The sequence below is a fragment of the Lissotriton helveticus genome, chromosome 1_2, assembly GCF_964261635.1.
Source record: "Lissotriton helveticus chromosome 1_2, aLisHel1.1, whole genome shotgun sequence".
NCBI classification, from domain to species: Eukaryota; Metazoa; Chordata; class Amphibia; order Caudata; family Salamandridae; genus Lissotriton; species Lissotriton helveticus.
In genome coordinates, this window is record NC_136058.1 from 350,111,342 (window position 1) to 350,128,575 (window position 17,234).

Consider the following 17,234-nt stretch of genomic DNA (forward strand, 5'->3'; position numbering starts at 1 on the left):
TCTGCCCGTGTAATCTCCCATATGTGGGAGAAACAGGATGGGAATGCTGCCTAAGAGTCGGGGAACATAAATTCAACATTAGAAACAAAAAAACATCTACTCCCCTGGTCACCCATTGGCTGGACAAAGGCCACAATAAAAAAGACCTCCGCTGGTTTATCCTGGAGAAAATCATGGCACAGCCTGGAATCGACCCCACCAACCTCCGCAGGAAAAGAGAGGTGTTTTGGATATTTATGTTCAACTCAGTTGTTAAAGGCCTTAATGAGGAATGCCCGTGGCAAAACGCCCTTCTATGAGGCTCTCCTAAGCCCCCACCCTGGGACCCCGTTGTGACTGCCCTGAACCAGAAAAAACGGAATTCGGTTCTCTCTATAGGTGAGAATTTTGAAATACCAGTCACTCCAATATGGCCACTGCCCTGATTCTCCCTCATCCCGTCCCCTTTTCCCTTTCCTTTTCGTTTTCCGCCGTTTGTATTCATTTACCCACTCCAAAATGGCCGCTGTATATTCATCCTCATCACCCGAGCCCCTTTGCGCTTTCCATACTCTCCAGCACACCTGAAAACTATCAAGAATGTTTCCCTTTAAAAACACCCGCCCTCTATTCAGGTCCTCTGTTCGCCAACCCTGGTCAGAGGACGCCGCCCCGCGGTCCGTGTTACCGCCCTGTGACCCAGGTAATCAGAACGCCCCCCCGGGAATCTGCAATGTGGATTTATCGAGGACCCCGTCCTATCCTTTGAGCCCCTGCTAACCCCTTACTCTCTTATACTTGACAGGACGTTTTGCAAGTCTATTCGTATCTCCAGTAAAGAACTTAATTGATACCACTGCGGCGCTTCCTCCATCGCATATCCAAGGTAAGAGACTTGCCCCCTCCCGATCGGCCGGTTATCAGGGCACGCTCATAAATCGCTATCCCCCTTTCTTCTTTTCTGGTGAGTTTAACACGTACACATTTATTGCAGAAAACCCCTCGTACTGTCCACCTTTGATTGGGAACCAGCCCGGCGGTGCCTTGAGAGAAGGCTCTTCCCTAACCCTCGGGACCTCAGATCCGGACTCCGATATACTGTGAGTCCGAGTAATAACATTGTCGTCTTTTGTCTGCTTGCCTTTCACCCTCTGCCGACTTGAAGACCGCCAGCTCCACTGCTCCCCTTAAAAGACTTACTCTAGCAGGCCCACCATAACATCGGTCGGAGTAGAACTTTGATCCTGTTTTCCACACAGGCCCGGCTCCAGGAATTTTTAATTGGGTGGGCCAAGAGTGCATTTGGGTGGGCCACTGCGGGCTCGATTTGTTGCATATATGTATGGGCAGGCCTGCTTCAGGGCCGTCCTTTATCTCTTATAAGTCTTGCAAGGCCCAGTAAATCGCACTCTTTTCCAAATTTCTTTCTAAGTATTATCACTATCAAAAAGTGTTTTTCCATACAATGTTCCTTTGATGGGAAGGGGAGGTTTCTGAGGTAGGAGTATCAGGCAAGTGACACTTCTCGGGCTCCCTCTGTGTGAGCCTTCAGGGAGAATCCCTCTTCATTACTACCTCCACCTGACCCTGGACTCTGCAACACTCTCCCTTACAGGCTTGATTATCCACTTTTCTGCCACCCCTCTCCAGTGCACCTTATCACACAGCTGACCTTGGGCCCCAGCCGGCTCCACTTTCATTTTTCCCAGTAAAAACATTAGTAAAATCACCTTCAAACCAAAAACATTGAATATAGCAGTAAATATAATTAGCACACACTTTAAAGTATGTTCCACAGTAGCCCTTATGACCCGATTGCTAATTAAATAAACAAAAATAGAAAGGCCATGACAAGGCTGGGTTCAGCGCTGATGCAAAAGTCTTTTTTGTCGCCACACCAATAACCTCTTTCTTCGTAAATACCTTTACTACCACCTTCCAACAGTGCCCCTCATCCCTCCATGGCCCCCCTATTGAACTCTTCCTTGGATTCCCTCACTGCCACACGTCACAATTGCCCTTCATCTCCCCATATCCCCTGCCCCTTATGCCCTCTTTCTCGGATTCCCTTATTGCCACCCTCCAGCAGTGCCCCTCATTTCTCTCAAGTCCCTCCTCCAATGACCTCCTTCTCGGATTCCCTCACTGCCACCCTCCACCAGTGCCCCTCATCTCTCCCTAGCTCCCCCACCACCGCATGACCTCTTGCTCGGATTCCATCACTGCCACCGTCCACCAGTGCCCCTCATCGCTCTGTATCCCCTCCCTCTTATGACCTCCTCCTCGGATTCCCTTACTGGCACCCTCCACCAGTGCCCCTCATCTCCCCATAACCCCTCCCTCTTATGACCTCCTCCTCAGACTCCCTCACAAACACCCTCAACCAGTGCCCCTCATCGCTCCATAGCCCCTCCCACTACCTCCTCGGATTCCCTCACTGCCACCCTCCAAAGGAACCCCTCATCGTTACGTAGCCCTTCTCTTTTTTTTTTTTAAAACAGATTTTATTGGTTGCATGATAGAAACATATGAAGTAATTCTCTGACCTCCAGAGATAATCACTAGAACAAATAAGCAATGACTGACATGCAAGCATTTCTTCAGGCGATTATACAAATATATGAACAAACAAAGAAACGCCCTGTTGTACAAACCCCCCCGCCCTTCCCCACCCACCCTCAACTCCCCCCTCCCTCCCGCGTGTGCCGCTGCCTACTCCGTCCGTGTAGCGCTATGCGTGTTGCAATGTTCGCCATAGCATAGGTCATCGACTGTCAAATTAGTTGTACGACCTCTTCCTCAGGGGGTGGGTCCTGGTCCAGGCCCCGATAGTCCGCCCACCGCTTCCAAATTCTATAATGCTTGGGAGGGCACCCCCGTGCGACATAAACAGGCTGTTCCAGGCCCATACAAAAGTCCATTCCATTCTGCCAGGCTATGAAGGAAGGGGCGCGGGGCGTCTTTCAAGATCTCGCAATGTACCTTTTAGCCAAGGTCAGCCCCAGCAGTAGTAAATGGCGCCTGTACCGGAGCCCTTCTCTCATTTGCATTTCCTTTGTTGTATAGTGCTACTCATATCATTGTAGCGTGTGTCAGTACTTTACACCACGCACACATTATACAGAGTCAATCAATCATACAAGTATGTAAATCAGTCTGCAGGGAATGTCACATAAGCCAATGAGGATTACAAGGTGTAGGAATCACCTGTCAGCCATACTGGTGGGCAGTATATTTAAGAGGATTTGGTCTGGGGAAACACAACCTTAGGATTTAAAGAGTATTCCATGGGGATCAGCTTTACTGATAAAAATGTATATCTGCCCAAACATACTCTTTTAGCAACATTACAATAATAAAAGACTGAGGAAGTTCTAACTAAATCACAAAACAAAAAAAGTGAAGTTCTAACTATACCATTCATGTTTGTATTCAGCTCTTTGGTGACAGTTCATTGGCCACTGTCCTATGTTAGGATTGTAACTTCTGAACTGCAAGTAACACAAGGATCTCTGTGACAAAGGCAGTAACCTACTGAGCTGCCACATAAAATACAGTTTATCTGCATTTAAAAACTACTAACAGACAATGATTGCTCTCCAGCAGGATCATTAGTCACCAGTGTTATCTGGGCATTTTGTATGGTTTTATTCTTGTCCTGTATCAGCCATGATAATGATAAAAACTGTTTAAATGAAGCGCACGAAGTATGTGTCCTGCTGGGCCGGGGCAGATTTTAAAAAAGAAAACCAAATAGTAACGCATTATCTTACCTACTACTCCCTTAGTCAAACTGTGTGTCACAGGCAGCCTGATGTGATAAGCAGCTGCAGGGGGCCAGGAAAGGTGAATAGGAATAAATAAACCTATTTTCTCCTGTGCTGCATAGAAAAAGAAATTTCCACGCACAGAAAAAGTAGGCAAAGGTTACCGTTAACAAAGAAAGGATTTGTCGCCTTTGCCATGTGGAGATGAATGGGTGAAAAAATAAACAAAGCCTCGTTACCATGTTAATGGTCTTTTAAAGACCTGTTAAGTACTCGGGAGGGGCTGCGATAATCTCTAAAACTGTCTGTGTGCGCCGGGAAGCTGTCTCCAGCCCGGGTGCGAACACACACACAGACAGCCCTTTGAACCCGATGCTGGTGCGCGCCAGCCTTCAAGTCCTCACTGCGAGGGCCAAGGATCTTGTTTGGGTGGGCCAGGCTCAAGTTTGGGTGGGCCCGGCCCACCCGGCCCACTCGCTAGAACCGGGCCTGTTTCCACATACTGAGTCTAATGTATATCTATGTTTTACACAGGGGACAATTACTGCGACCCCAAGTGAGTTACCTAAATGAATAGGAGTCTCCTCCAAGAACCTTTCTTCGTGGAACATCGGTTCCCCACACTCCATTCAGGTATATTCCCCCTTCTTGGTTCCATCATATACTGCTATCGACATAAAGGTCATGCTTAGCTGAATCGATAGTTATTATGAATTCAACTATACTTACCGCCTCCTTTTGCGTCTTTTTTTGAAGTGAGTGGTCCCGTGTTTGATTCCTGACACGCACCCCCTCTGTGTCATCCTTAGAACTTCGGAGCCCACGGGAAACCGAAAGCTCCATAAAACATCTCCACTGTCCCTCAGTGTGAAATTTTGGTAAGTTTACTATGAGACCATTTAGCCATTAGACTCGTATGCCAAGGTTTCAGATTGCTTATGTGTGAGAGTTTCATACTTTCAGTGTCATTATGAGTGACATCCAACGACTATAAATGAGCAAAATCAATGAAGACGAGAAAAACATAAATATGAGAAATTACTCCCATTTGAGCAACAAGATCTAAAAACTGCTGAAAAGCATCAGAAATGGGAGGGCACTAACTTAGTAAAAAGCTGTAACTCACAGCTAATCCTCATACATTTTTTAAAATATGCATGGTTCATGTTCTTTTGTGAAAACTGGGACTAGACAAATTGCTGGTCTTGCTCCAGCACTCCGTTATTCACCAGAGTTATCTTGACATTTTTTTATTGTTGCATGAAAACCCCTGGACACACAAACAAGTCAGCCCTACTGCCGGTTTGTTTTAAACCCATGTTGTTTAAACAAGCACTCTCCACCCCACTCTAGGTCTGCACTCTAAGTCTGCCTCCATCTTTAACCTGTAAGGAATCTCAGCTCAACAGGCCTCAGTTTTCACAGGCAGCCCTTAGGAATGGGAATTCTTCCCACTAGGCAAAGCTGCAAGAGATGGTGACCCTTCTGGGTGCATCGTTTGGAGTACATGAACTGTGCCAGACAGCACTAGAGGAGACACCAGTCTGCCAGAAATGCATGGGTGAGACAGCGGCACAGCTAAAACATAGTGGGAGAGTCTGCCAGATCTCCACCAGAAGGGCACATTTGTGCCTAGCAGTCCCTGGAGATATAACACTATCTGTCCCAGGCAGCCCCAGAGGAGTCACCAGATCTGCCAGTCATACTTGGATCTTAGTACTTTTCGCAGATGTGTCAAGCGTCCCCTAGGACAGTCACTAGTTGTGATGGACTGGCCAGGACAGAAGCTAAGCCACTTGCTCTGCCTGATCACATGCCTGCTGTTTTTTCCATCCCCAGTCCCGTGATGGGTGGGCTGACTCAGCTGTTCACCCTGCCTGGCTGTTAGTATTCTCTTTTACACAGCCTGAAATACCAGTTTTAACACGCACGATAAGAGCTAATACATTTACTCAGGGCTGCGTGTTTGTTTATTTTACTTTTAAAAGTATGTGCGAACTGTACCCCAGAAAATGTACCCTGGTCGTAAAAAGAACATAAAAGTGCAGACATTGGTACAATTTTTAGAACTTGTTTGAGATAGAAATGGAGAGAATATATTTTGCTTTTGTCTATTTTGGAGAAAGAATTGTCCTCTAGCGCCAAAATGGTGAAATGTGATTAGAAAACCATATGCAGTGTATTGTGTCATGTTAGCCCATGTGCAGATTCTTTTTTGCCAGATTCATCAAAACCCAAGTGATGCAAATGAATGTGCTTTGTTGTTTTTGCACTGTTGTAAAGTTAGTGCACTACAGTAATTGAGTACCTCAAAAGAGACTGCCCATCGGTTAAACGGTTAAACGCCATCCTTATGTGTAATAGTAGCATCATTCATAGTTTCTTAATTCAAGCTTTGTTGGGGTAAATGGTATATGGTGTAGCAACTAAGGATCCCTACTCTCCTCACGAAGCAGTGTTCCCATCTTTTCGCACCTTCTCCCCACCTCCCCCCGAGAGACACTTGCTAATAACTTTGTTTTGTAATTTAGTGTCATTCATTGGAAGTATGGGCCGGGGAATGTGCAGGAAGACTCCTTTTATAGAAGCATATTGTAGATTTAGGTGTCAGACTAGAGCCCAGGTCACACAGAATGGTGAATGCTACTGCCAGCATGCTAGGGTATGTTATATTAATTTAAACGTGAAATCTAAACAGGATTGTTCCTGCCACGGGTTACCTCTCAAGGTGCTGCATTGGCCCACAGTCCCTGGTGCAGTTAGGTGTACTGGATCGGCTGACGCTGTCTGACTGCTGTCAGTCTGAGTACTCATCTGTGTAGTAATCATGCCTCGTTGGTATGATGTATATCAAGTAGGTTTATTCACAGGTTGACAGGTAACCTGTAGATCATCAGAAACAGCAGTATAAGTCCTGTAGGCAGTCTATCGGTGATTATCAACAGGTAGGCCATCTTTAACAGGTATAGAAGTCCTGTAGGTGAAATCAACAGCCCCACCAGGAGCAGCCTGCTAGCTGCTCAGCCCCTCTCACCAACTGTCACTCCTCATTCAGTCACCCAGGTATTCTACTGACGATCCACTCACCAACATTCCATACAGAAGCTAGGGCAGAGAAACATAGGGAATGAAACACCATGTAAGAACACTACATATCTCTTCCCTTTTGAACAGAAGAATGAACGAAACCAATGCATAAACTATAAACATAAAAATACAGCAATAATAATAAATAGTGCATAACCCAAAGATGCATAAACTATAAACAGAAAAATACAGCAAAAATAAATAGTCCACAACCCAAAGATGAAGGAAACAATGCCCACATCATGAAGGGGAAATGAACTATATAATACAGAGTCAAAAGCCCAGACCCAGGGGTGATGGGAACACTGCACCATGAGAAGCAAAGGAACCAAAGACAAGAAGGAAAAATGGATACAGAATACAATACCCATCCCCCTCCTCAAATATGGAAAATAAACATTAGAATGTGAGTTCTCCAATGAAGGAGACTAGTCATGTGGACAAAAGGGACTGAAACCCAATGTCCTGCCCCCAACTTAACCAAGGGACAACAATGCAAAGTACGCACTCTCCATGTAGAGAGAAAAGCCATGTGAACCAAAGGGACTAAAACCCAATGTCCTGCCCCACCATTAATAAGCGACAACTGTATTTATTAATTTTATTTATTTATCTTTTCAGCTTGTAGAGCGCGACAGCTACCCAAACAGGGTCTCCCGGCGCTAAAATGAAGACTAGCGTAGCGTACAGTAGAAGGAAAATTATTGGTTAAATAACCAAGTCTTGACTGCCTTCCGGAAACGGCTGAAACAGCGTTCCGCACGAATGACCAGAGGGAGGGAGTTCCAGAGCCTAGAACCCATGAAGGCGAAGGACCTCCTGCATCCTGGCAAGTCTGACCTTGGTACACAGAAAAATTCTTGGGTGGATGATCTCAGTATACGGGTTGGGGAGTACGTCGACAGCAAGGATTGAGGATATCTTGGCGCCGTGCCTGCTTTTATTTTATACATGTAGCATAAAGCTTTAAACTTCACACGATTCTCCACTAGGAGCCAGTGGAGTTCCCTGAGATGTCGTGTCATGGGTTCATTCCTCTTGCAGCCACAGAGTAGACGCGCCGCAGCACGGGTAACCGCCTTAGTGACCCCCAGGTAGAGCACATTGCCGTAGTCCAACCGGGAGGTCACCAAGGCGTTGACCATGGACCTCTGAGTATCCGGTGGCAGCATCCACAGTATCTTACGCAACCAGCGCAAGATAGAAAAGCCGGTGGCCGCTACTTTCGTCACTTGCGTCTGCATTGTTAGGCCCTGATCTATAATGACACCCAAGTTGCGGACGTGTGTTGATGCTGGAGGGATGGGGCCCATTTCCACCGGCCAATGTTTGGTGCCCCACAGATCGGGGTTTACTCCAGAGAATAGGAATCTCTGTTTTTTCCCCGTTGAGTTTTAACAGATTTTGATTCATCCAGGAGGCTATTTCGCTGAGCCCTGATTGAAGAAGGGAGGTGGGGGACATGTCTGATTGCGTGAGAGAAAAAACTATCTGTGAGTCATCCGCATAGGAAAATAACGTGAGCCCAGCACGTTTCGCAATGAGAGCTAGCAGGGTAACATATAGATTAAAAAGAAGAGGGCTGAGAATAGAGCCCTGAGGGACTCCAAATGGAGAGGCATGGACCTTAGATGTCGAGGAGTGGGAGAAAACTTGGAAAGACCTGTCCGTCAAAGATTCAATCCATTTCAGAGCCTTTCCACCGATTCCCAGAGAGCCCAGTGCTCTGAGTAGGATGGCGTGGGAGATGGTATCGAAGGCCGCACTGAGATCTAATAGAATCAGTGCGGCTGTGTCCCCTCTGTCAAGCATCAGGCGGAGATTCTCGGTGACACCCAAGAGTGTAGTCTCCGTCGAGAAACCTGGGAGAAACCCTGACTGTGAATCATGCAACAGATTGTTGTTCGCGACGAACCCAGCCAAGTGCTGGTAGATATTCCTTTCCAAGACTTTGGAAAAGATGGGGAGTAACGAGATCGGCCTGAAGTTGGCAGGGATTTTTGGATCCGCCATAGGTTTCTTTAGCAAGGGAGAAACCATGGCGTGCTTCCAACATGTCGGAACACTGGCCTGATGTATTGAGGCATTAAGCGTGGAGCAAATCCTGCCAAGCTGAGGCTCTTCCAAAAGTCTGAGCACAGAGACTGGTAGGGGGTCGTTTGGTGAGCCAGATTTAATCTTAGCCAGATGTGACGATAACGACGATGGATTAAGGTCCGGCCATTCCTCCAGTAGGGCATATGAAACCGGCAGCGAGCTCGTGGGGCTCCCGCTGATGTCAATAAGAGGGGGCCTTTTGTCTTCGTATTGCTCAGCTATATTTAGATAGATTTTCTCGATCTTTGATGTGAAGTATTGGACCAGCTCCTCACACTGGGAACTATCCAGGGGTGGAGGTCCAGATACTGTGCTGGATCCTGCTAAGTCCTTGACTAACCCAAAAAGCACTTTTGATTTGTTTGTAGTGTCGTTTATTGTTTTGGCGACGTAGATGGTTCTTGCCTGGCGGCAACCTTTATGATAGTGCTTCAGTTCCTTTTTATAAGCCAAATCAGCAATAGGAGAATAATCCTTTCGCCACGCTCTCTCTAGTTGTTTACAATGTGATTTTTCAGTCTTTAATTGGTCATTAAACCAAGGGGCTGGAGGTTTGTGGATAATTGTTTTTTTACTGGACGATGGCAGGCAACTGTTAATGGCTTCAGTGAGCCAGGAATTAGTACTCGCAGCTGCTGTATCTACTCTGTCCCTGAAGGTATTATCCTTAGGCAGATGGGAGTTGAGATGCTGCTTAAAAGCGGCTGCATCAAGCTTTTCCCAATTTCACATTAAGGTAGTTGTAGGGAATTTCGGTTGAGCCTGGAAATCCCTTAAAGAGATGTCAAACCAGGTCATGTAATGATCAGACCAGTGGATAGGAAGTGCTGGATAGCATTGTATGTTATTCAAGTTGGAAAAAATAGGGTCCAACAGATGGCCCCCTTTGTGTGTAGGGCCCTGATTGTGTATTACCACATTAAGGGTTTCCAGGTCCGACAATAGATTGGTGCTGACGCTGCATGTGGGGTCTTCCAAATGGATGTTAAGATCACCCAGGATCATAAAATTGTTAGAGTGTAATGATGCGGTGGCAACAAATTCAGATAATTGTGGGGCCCATGCATTTGCTGGCCCGGGGCGATAGATTAACAGGCAAGAAAGAGTACATTTGGGACAGAGCTCAAGCTTGAAATGGAGTGCCTCGCAATCTTTAAGTTTTGCGGGTTCAAGCAAGCATTGAATATTGCTCTTGGTATCTCTTCTGCTTCACATACGACAGGCGAAAGCAAAAAGAATGCGTGGTTGGCAACGACAATGTTGAAAACAGGAACTGCCAACCACAAGATGGCAGCACGTATTTATGCAAATGCCGGGTGGCTCACGGCGCTACAGAGGTGACGAACATCCTGTGGCAGATCCGTGATCTGAATAGGGAACAGACGATCCTTGTAAAGGTAAGAGCGCGAGCTGGCCCCACCCTGAGAACTGTAGTCCAGGCCCTTGTTACATCTAGGCTGGACTGTGGTAATGGTATCCTCTATCTAGGAAAGAGGTAAAGCGCAAGTTGCAGTGAGTAAAAAACTCTGCCGCAAGTCTACTGTGTCGGGCCTCCAGAACCACCTCGCCCTTCAGTTTGCTTCAGAACCTACACTGGCTTTCAGTCGAGAAATGGGTGAGGTTTAAGGCCCTGACCTATATGTTTCGTATTAAGCACGACAGAGCCCCTCACTATTTGCAACACTTAGCCTGTCCTTATATTCCCTCTCGTACTCTTCAGTCCTCTACACAAGCCAAATTCCAGGTCCCTAGGGTCAGACTCTCTCGTATGGGCGGTTCCTCCTTTTCGTATTTAGGTCCTGTATTATGGACTACTCTCCCTCTGTCTCTCCGCACTCAATCCAATTTCCTATTGTTTGAAAAGTCTCTCTAAACATGGCTTTTCAGCCAATAGGTCGCTCTCTTTCTTCCGCTGTCCCCTGATAGCGCAGGGAAACCCTTTATGGGTCGCTGTGCGCTGACGTATACATTGAAATAAATAAATAAATGGAGTATTTTCGCAAAAATTTCAAAACTAATGTTGCGGTGCTGTAAGCCCCTGTCTTGAAAGGTTTGGGGCGATTCAAACAGCGGGATCCAAGAAAAAAGGGGGGTCCCAAAATACGTTTTCTCTATATTAATTTCCAACTTTTGTCGGGCTCCAGCCCAAACTGCTGAACGGAATTTCACCAAATTTGGCAGGGTGGTAGCTCTTTGTACAAAGTGCACTCTTTGCTTTAAACGGTGTAAACCCATTCAGTAGTTTCTGAGAAATAAAAAAATTAAAAAATATGGATACCTGGTGACTGCAGTGGTTACGCAAACCCTCCTAATCACAAGCTTTATTCTGAATGTTACCAACACTCCAACCCACAAGTGTTGGCAGCCATCTTGTGACTCAGCTGAACTGAGTCAAAAAGAAAAAAGTTCACCATACAAGAAAAGGGGGCAGGGTAGAAAGACCCTGACTCCCTAGGCCCCCCAACAGGGACCCCCAGGGCCCAAAAAAGTATTAAAAAAAAAATCCAGTTAGGGCTCCCGCACTTCGTTTGTTTTAAGCCCCCGGGTGGGCCAAGTCCTGGGGCAATATATAATTATGTTGCGGGGGCCTGCGAGACCCCTGCAGCCCCAGGGACCACCACCTCCTGGGGGCTATATTTTACATATGCGTGGGGGGTCTCCTGCCCTCCCATGCCACCACCTCCCTGCGGCTTTTATTTCTTTGGGTCGGTGGGGATTCGTGGGCCCACAAGTTCCAGGGACCGCCACCTCCCAGGGGCTTCAAAAATGAACAGAAAGTGTGGGAGGAGCTCCTGCCCCCAACCCCCACACTTCCCAGGGGACCACCACATCCCCAGGGCACACTTTATGAAAATACAGGGGTCCATTGTGACGCCCTGGGGACCACCACCTCCTGGAGGCTTTAAACCAGTTGGAAAAGGGACTGCACTACCCCTCCTTGAGCCCTGGATAGCCCTGGGTACCGCCACCCCCCAGGGCCGGCTCCAGCAATATTCTGTGGTGCCCAATTCCGGGACATTGAAGTTTGCTATAACAGGCCGGGAGCACTGCTCCCCCCCGCCATAGCAAACTCTGCTTCGCTTAATGGAAGCGAGAGCAGGATAACGTCTCTCCAACTTGAGGCCAGGCAATTGGGGATGAGGTCCCGGGGCCAAATAAGGCCCAGGGAAGTGGGGCTGCATGGCCCCCTCCCATAAAAGAATTAATACATTTTAAAAATAGGCAAAGTCCAAGGGATTGGGTCCCCGGGGCCGGGAATGGGCTCAGGAGGGAGGACGCACGGCCCCCACCTTTGAATGTACATATTTTGTTTTTTTTAAAAGAAGAGGCCATGCCCCGGCCCACTTCTCATTTTTTTTACAAAATCATTTTTAAAACTGTCTCAGGCCCCAAAAATATAAAGAGAAGGGGGGCCAAAAATCCCCCTTCTAAAAACAAAGAGAAGCCGGCATCTTGTCAGAGACCTCGCCCTCTCCCTGCACCACTCACAACTGGTATTGGTGTGTCTATGGCTTGGAGAATGGTTGTGTTTTAGAGCGGGTGTATCACAGGGTATATTAGGGTGTGAGGAGGTGCATCAGATATTACGCTGATGAAGTCATCAGTGATGTCATTTGAGATGTCATCAGTGATGTCATCAATGATGTCGCTAACCAAGTTATGAGTCATGTAAAATGTGATGTCATCAGCAGTGCATTATAGTTAGCTCACCTAACTCCTATGTTGCTGTTTATGACACATTGGTGTTTTGTCTTTAAAAATGTTGGGAAAATAGTGCTACACATTGTGAACAAGACAGCAGGTAGCTGTCAGAATACGTAGCTGTTGCTGTTACTTTACAAATAAAGGAGTGAGTTTAAATTATCTCACGTAGTGCTGGATCTTTTCTGCTCGAGCGGTAAACTGTCTTCTATATTATGAGACACAGTGGGCATCTCTCAACCAGCCCCCTTGACGGTCAGGAGGCACACCAGAGTAACTGCCAAACAATTTCAAAGAAAGAAGACAGGCGTGCCCCCCATGGACTCCCAACACAGGATACAGCAGCCAAGAACGGAAGTGAGGTAATCGATGAGAGAGAAGCTACGGGTGCAGATTGGAGGAAATCTCCAGCGACAGTGGAAATCTCGCAGTGGATCACAAAAAAGCTCCGGTAAGCCGGTGGAGTGAAGGGGGGGACCGGGAGCCGGGCAGAAAAGTGATACCGTCCCCAGTGAAAGTGACAGTACAGGTGAGAACAGAGATTGCCAAGTAAGCTTGAGAAAATGGACCGCTTTTTGAAAAAAATGAGTGATGAGGAGTATGCAGAACGGGAACAGGAGACTCTTACACTCTTCACGGAGAGAGGAATACCGATGAGTGGGGATAGAGGAGACTCTGCCCCAGTAAAAAAGTAATGACATTATAAAACAATTGCAGGAATGGGTAAAGCTCAGAAAAGGGAGATTTCCCGATGGTGGGAGGTTGCCTCCCTAAGATAGTACATTCAAGTGGGTCAAGTCCCGAGAGGACTAGGAATTATGATCACCCCAACATATGAGAATCCTAAATCAGAATTATTGAGTGAATGGGCAGATAATAGTGCGAATAGTTGTACAAATATGATTCGCATCTTATTAAAGTACGCAGAAATTGAAAGACATGAAGTGATGATAATATTAAAAGATTTAATAATATCATGGAGAAAAACAGTGACCAAGCAAAAGTGACAAAATTTAAAGCAGATGCCAAGGACAGATTGGCAAAATACGAAAAAAGAAAAAAGATAGAAAAGCTACAAAAGTTACAAGGGATCGAATGGAGTACGAAACTGGGAGAATATATACCTTTGCCAAAAGGTTTGACCCTGAAAGTCCAGAAAGTCCAAAGTGGAGTAGCAATGTATCCACATCCCTCACAGAGAGAAGCCAGCTCTGATACAGGCTGAGGTGGAATTGGAAGAACAAAGGAAGAGAGGGCAACAAAGACAAAGCTAACAGTCACTGGGGAATTTTGTTTTTTCCAACTGGACCAACAGACAGACCATTGGACAACGAGGGGTTGAGGAAGAGGCAGAGGCAGGGGTCAAGGAAGAGGAAGCTCAGAAGAGGGGGAGAAGGATATCAGAGAAGCACGAAGAGGAGTCAACTCAAAGATCAATGCGCTCCAATACAAAGCGAACAATGAACAAGTAACCCTGAATGCTACCATAATTAACCTGAGTGATATTACGCTAACAGCGGAAGATGAAAAAGTGCTGGAATTAGGCTTCTCATACTGCGATGCTAATGATTTTAATTATGCTACCAGCAGAATGGACCTATATAGATTTGTGCGCAAACTCAAGCTAATGAAAATATATTACAATGAAAATACCCACTCGTCTTCTGCACGAGATATGAATGCTCAAAATTAACCCAATACTCGTCTTAAGAGAGGCACTGATTCTTGAAGATCTATGGTCAATATATAATGAAAATGAGGAAGATGCAGCAAATAATGAACATACTGGAACAAATGATGAAGAATTTAGTTTCCATAATCTGTGCCTTACCAAAGAGGGTAATATACCATTTCGAATAGATCACACTTTATACCACAAATGGTACAGGACAATTTAGATGTTTTTCAGACAATGTAATACATGATTTGAAAAATCTACAGCACAAAGTAACACAACAAAAGAGAAAATTTAACCCCCAACAAATGCAAATTCAAAGTACTATAAACAAACTTCAAAATGAGGATGAAATACTGGGAAAACCCTCAGATAAAGGAGGAAATGTCGTTCTCTGGGGAAGAGAATCATATAAAAATGAGAATCTAAGTCAACTTGAAAATAGAGTGCTATAAAAGGATTGAATTAAAGGATTATGAATCGGTGAAGGAAAACTTCTTTGAGAGACTGGAACACTGGCAACAGGAGGAATTGCTAACCTGGGATGAACACATGCCTATGAGGCAAAGCAATCCAGTGATACCAGTCTTTTACATGGTACAAAAGGTGCATCGAGATATTAATTGCCCACCAGGCAGATCAATCATATCCTCATGTAGGGATTTATTTGAAAATGTGTCAAAGTATATTGATTATTATCTTAACCAAATTGTAAAATCTCTAACATCTCATATAAAGATATTTTAAAGGAAATCTATGATATACGTTGGGTGGATACCATGGTTCTGTTGACACTGGACATTGCAACACTCTACACAAGTATAAGGCACAATTATGGATTGAGAGTCACAGAATACTACTTAAATAGAAGACCCTTGAGATTCCTGAAACACAATAGTATGCTCTTAGAAATGATGGAGTAGTGTCTCACACAAACCTTTTGTTTGGTAAAGACTTGTTCCAGCAGGAACAGGGTACGGCCATGGGTACCTGCTTTACCCCCAGTTATGCTAATCTTCATCTTGGCTGTTGGGAGGAGCAGATTCTCAGAAGTCCTGAACTAGAACAATGGACTCACAATGTTCTACTATGGGTGAGGTTCATAGACAATGTTTTCGTACTGTGGCAGGGTACGGAAACAGAAATAACTGATTTCATGGACATCAACTCAAATAATCTGAACTTAAGATTTGTAGAACACCACAGCAAAACCCATATTGACTTCCTTGACATAAGAGTTAGAGTTAGAAACCACTATCTTCCGTAAATCAATAGCTGGGAATACAATCCTGCATGCAGGAAGATCTCATCCTTCACCAATCATTAGAAGCATAACTTTTGGGGAGTTTTACAGAGCACGAAGGGCATGCAGGAGTAAGGTGAAAAATGAGAAAATAAAACAGGAATTGACTAGAGAGGGTATCCACTTAAAATTGTAAAGGGAGCTGCTTCGAAGGCAAGGAAACTAGATAGGGGAAAAGCACTATTTGAACCATGAAGAACAGAGCTAAAAAAGAGAAAACAAAATTTGAAAGGAAACCCAGAGATTTGGAACAACTTTTAAAATGAGACACAAGGATGTGAGAGCCATTTTAAATACACATTGGTATCTCATTAAAGGGGATCCAGTGTTAGGCTAAAAAATCAAGAAACATCCAGAAATAACATATAGGAGATGGAAATCATTAAAGGATCGTATAGAAAGAAGTGAGTATAAAGAAAAAGAAGGAACTCCTACCTTGCTCCAAAGAAAAATGGGTTTTAAGAAGTGTGTTAAATGTAATGTGTATCAGAGTGGAATAAATGTAACTAGTTTTAGAACACCTTTTAACAAAGCAAACAATATCAGTGTCATGTCGCTTCTTCAAGGCAGGCGGAGAACACTGCGGCGCAAGGCTTCTCCGTGATCAGACAGAAAGCTGCTGTCAAACGACATTTCCCATGAAGCCATGGGAACATGACGCTGATGACGTTACGACATTTCGAGGAAGCAAATGTAAACGATTCCAAGGCACCAGTCGGGTGCCGTTAATTCCAGGAACCTTCTGTGGCGTTCAGGTCGAACGAAGATACGCATATGCACCATTTCGCCTTGTTGCTAACAGGATCGTATGTGGCACAGCGCTGCTTGGATTTGTTGGGTATTCCGAAGCCCCGTTGGACGAGCCTACAACAGGCTCTTGCGGGGCTTCCTTGTGATTACTTAGCCCCGTTGGACGAGCTTCATCAAGCTCTTGTGGGCCTTTGTATATTCCCTCCGTACCCTCTCTGATTCCCAGAGGTAAAGAGGCTTGGCTTGTTTTGTTTGACTTGTGTGGCTGCGCCTTTGATTAACATTATATAGACTGTGCAAAATACTCACTGTGATTTTCCCCGGATTGCCGCAATGCAGTAATTGCGGTGAAGCGGCCAACAGTGCTATAATTATCACTATATACCGCAACCATGCTTTGAGACATTTTGAGTTCATTCAATTATCCCTGTGTGGGAAGCAGACTTCTTTGAACAGGATCATTGCACTGACTATTTCATTTGAGACATTTACTTATGTTTTCTCTGGTGCGTTATGGTATATAATAACCGCTCCATGTGCTCAAACTTCATGGTGGATTGTTTATCTCTGTCTCCTCAGCAGGGGCTTGTAGAGCTCATCCTGAAGAAAGCTCCAATTCCCCCGTTACGTGGCTCTTATGATGTTTTGTGGGTATGTTGCTAACTGTTATAGAAACACATGTGCACTTATGGAATAGCATTCTTTATCCTAGTGTTGTAACGTCCTTGTTCTATCCAGTAGCACTTGGAGTCCTGTGATCCCAGCTAGGCTACAGTGGATGTTATTTTTTTTCTTTACAGGCATTGCTGTTACCGCATAGGCTTGTTAAGTATTCTGTTGTCCAGTACTAGGAAGTTTTGGATACTTATGCTTG

The 17,234-nt window shown here is 45.4% G+C and overlaps 1 protein-coding gene across 2 annotated transcripts in view; it reads left to right on the forward strand.

Moving 5' to 3' along the window:
* The first annotated feature begins 476 nt into the window (after positions 1–476).
* Positions 477–17,234, forward strand: part of LOC144804319 (uncharacterized) — a 40,804-nt gene continuing 24,046 nt past the window's right edge. Inside the window, exons 1-6 of one of the 2 annotated variants that reach the window (XM_078671910.1) lie at positions 477–682; positions 785–865; positions 974–1,079; positions 4,281–4,379; positions 4,503–4,624; positions 7,455–7,576. In XM_078671910.1, coding sequence (XP_078528036.1) covers positions 580–682; positions 785–865; positions 974–1,079; positions 4,281–4,323 — 333 coding nt within the window. In that variant the 5' untranslated portion in view covers positions 477–579 and the 3' untranslated portion in view covers positions 4,324–4,379; positions 4,503–4,624; positions 7,455–7,576. Of the gene's footprint in view, positions 683–784; positions 866–973; positions 1,080–4,280; positions 4,380–4,502; positions 4,625–7,454; positions 7,577–17,234 lie in introns of those variants that run through there. The other variant, XM_078671909.1, reaches the window with a different exon arrangement.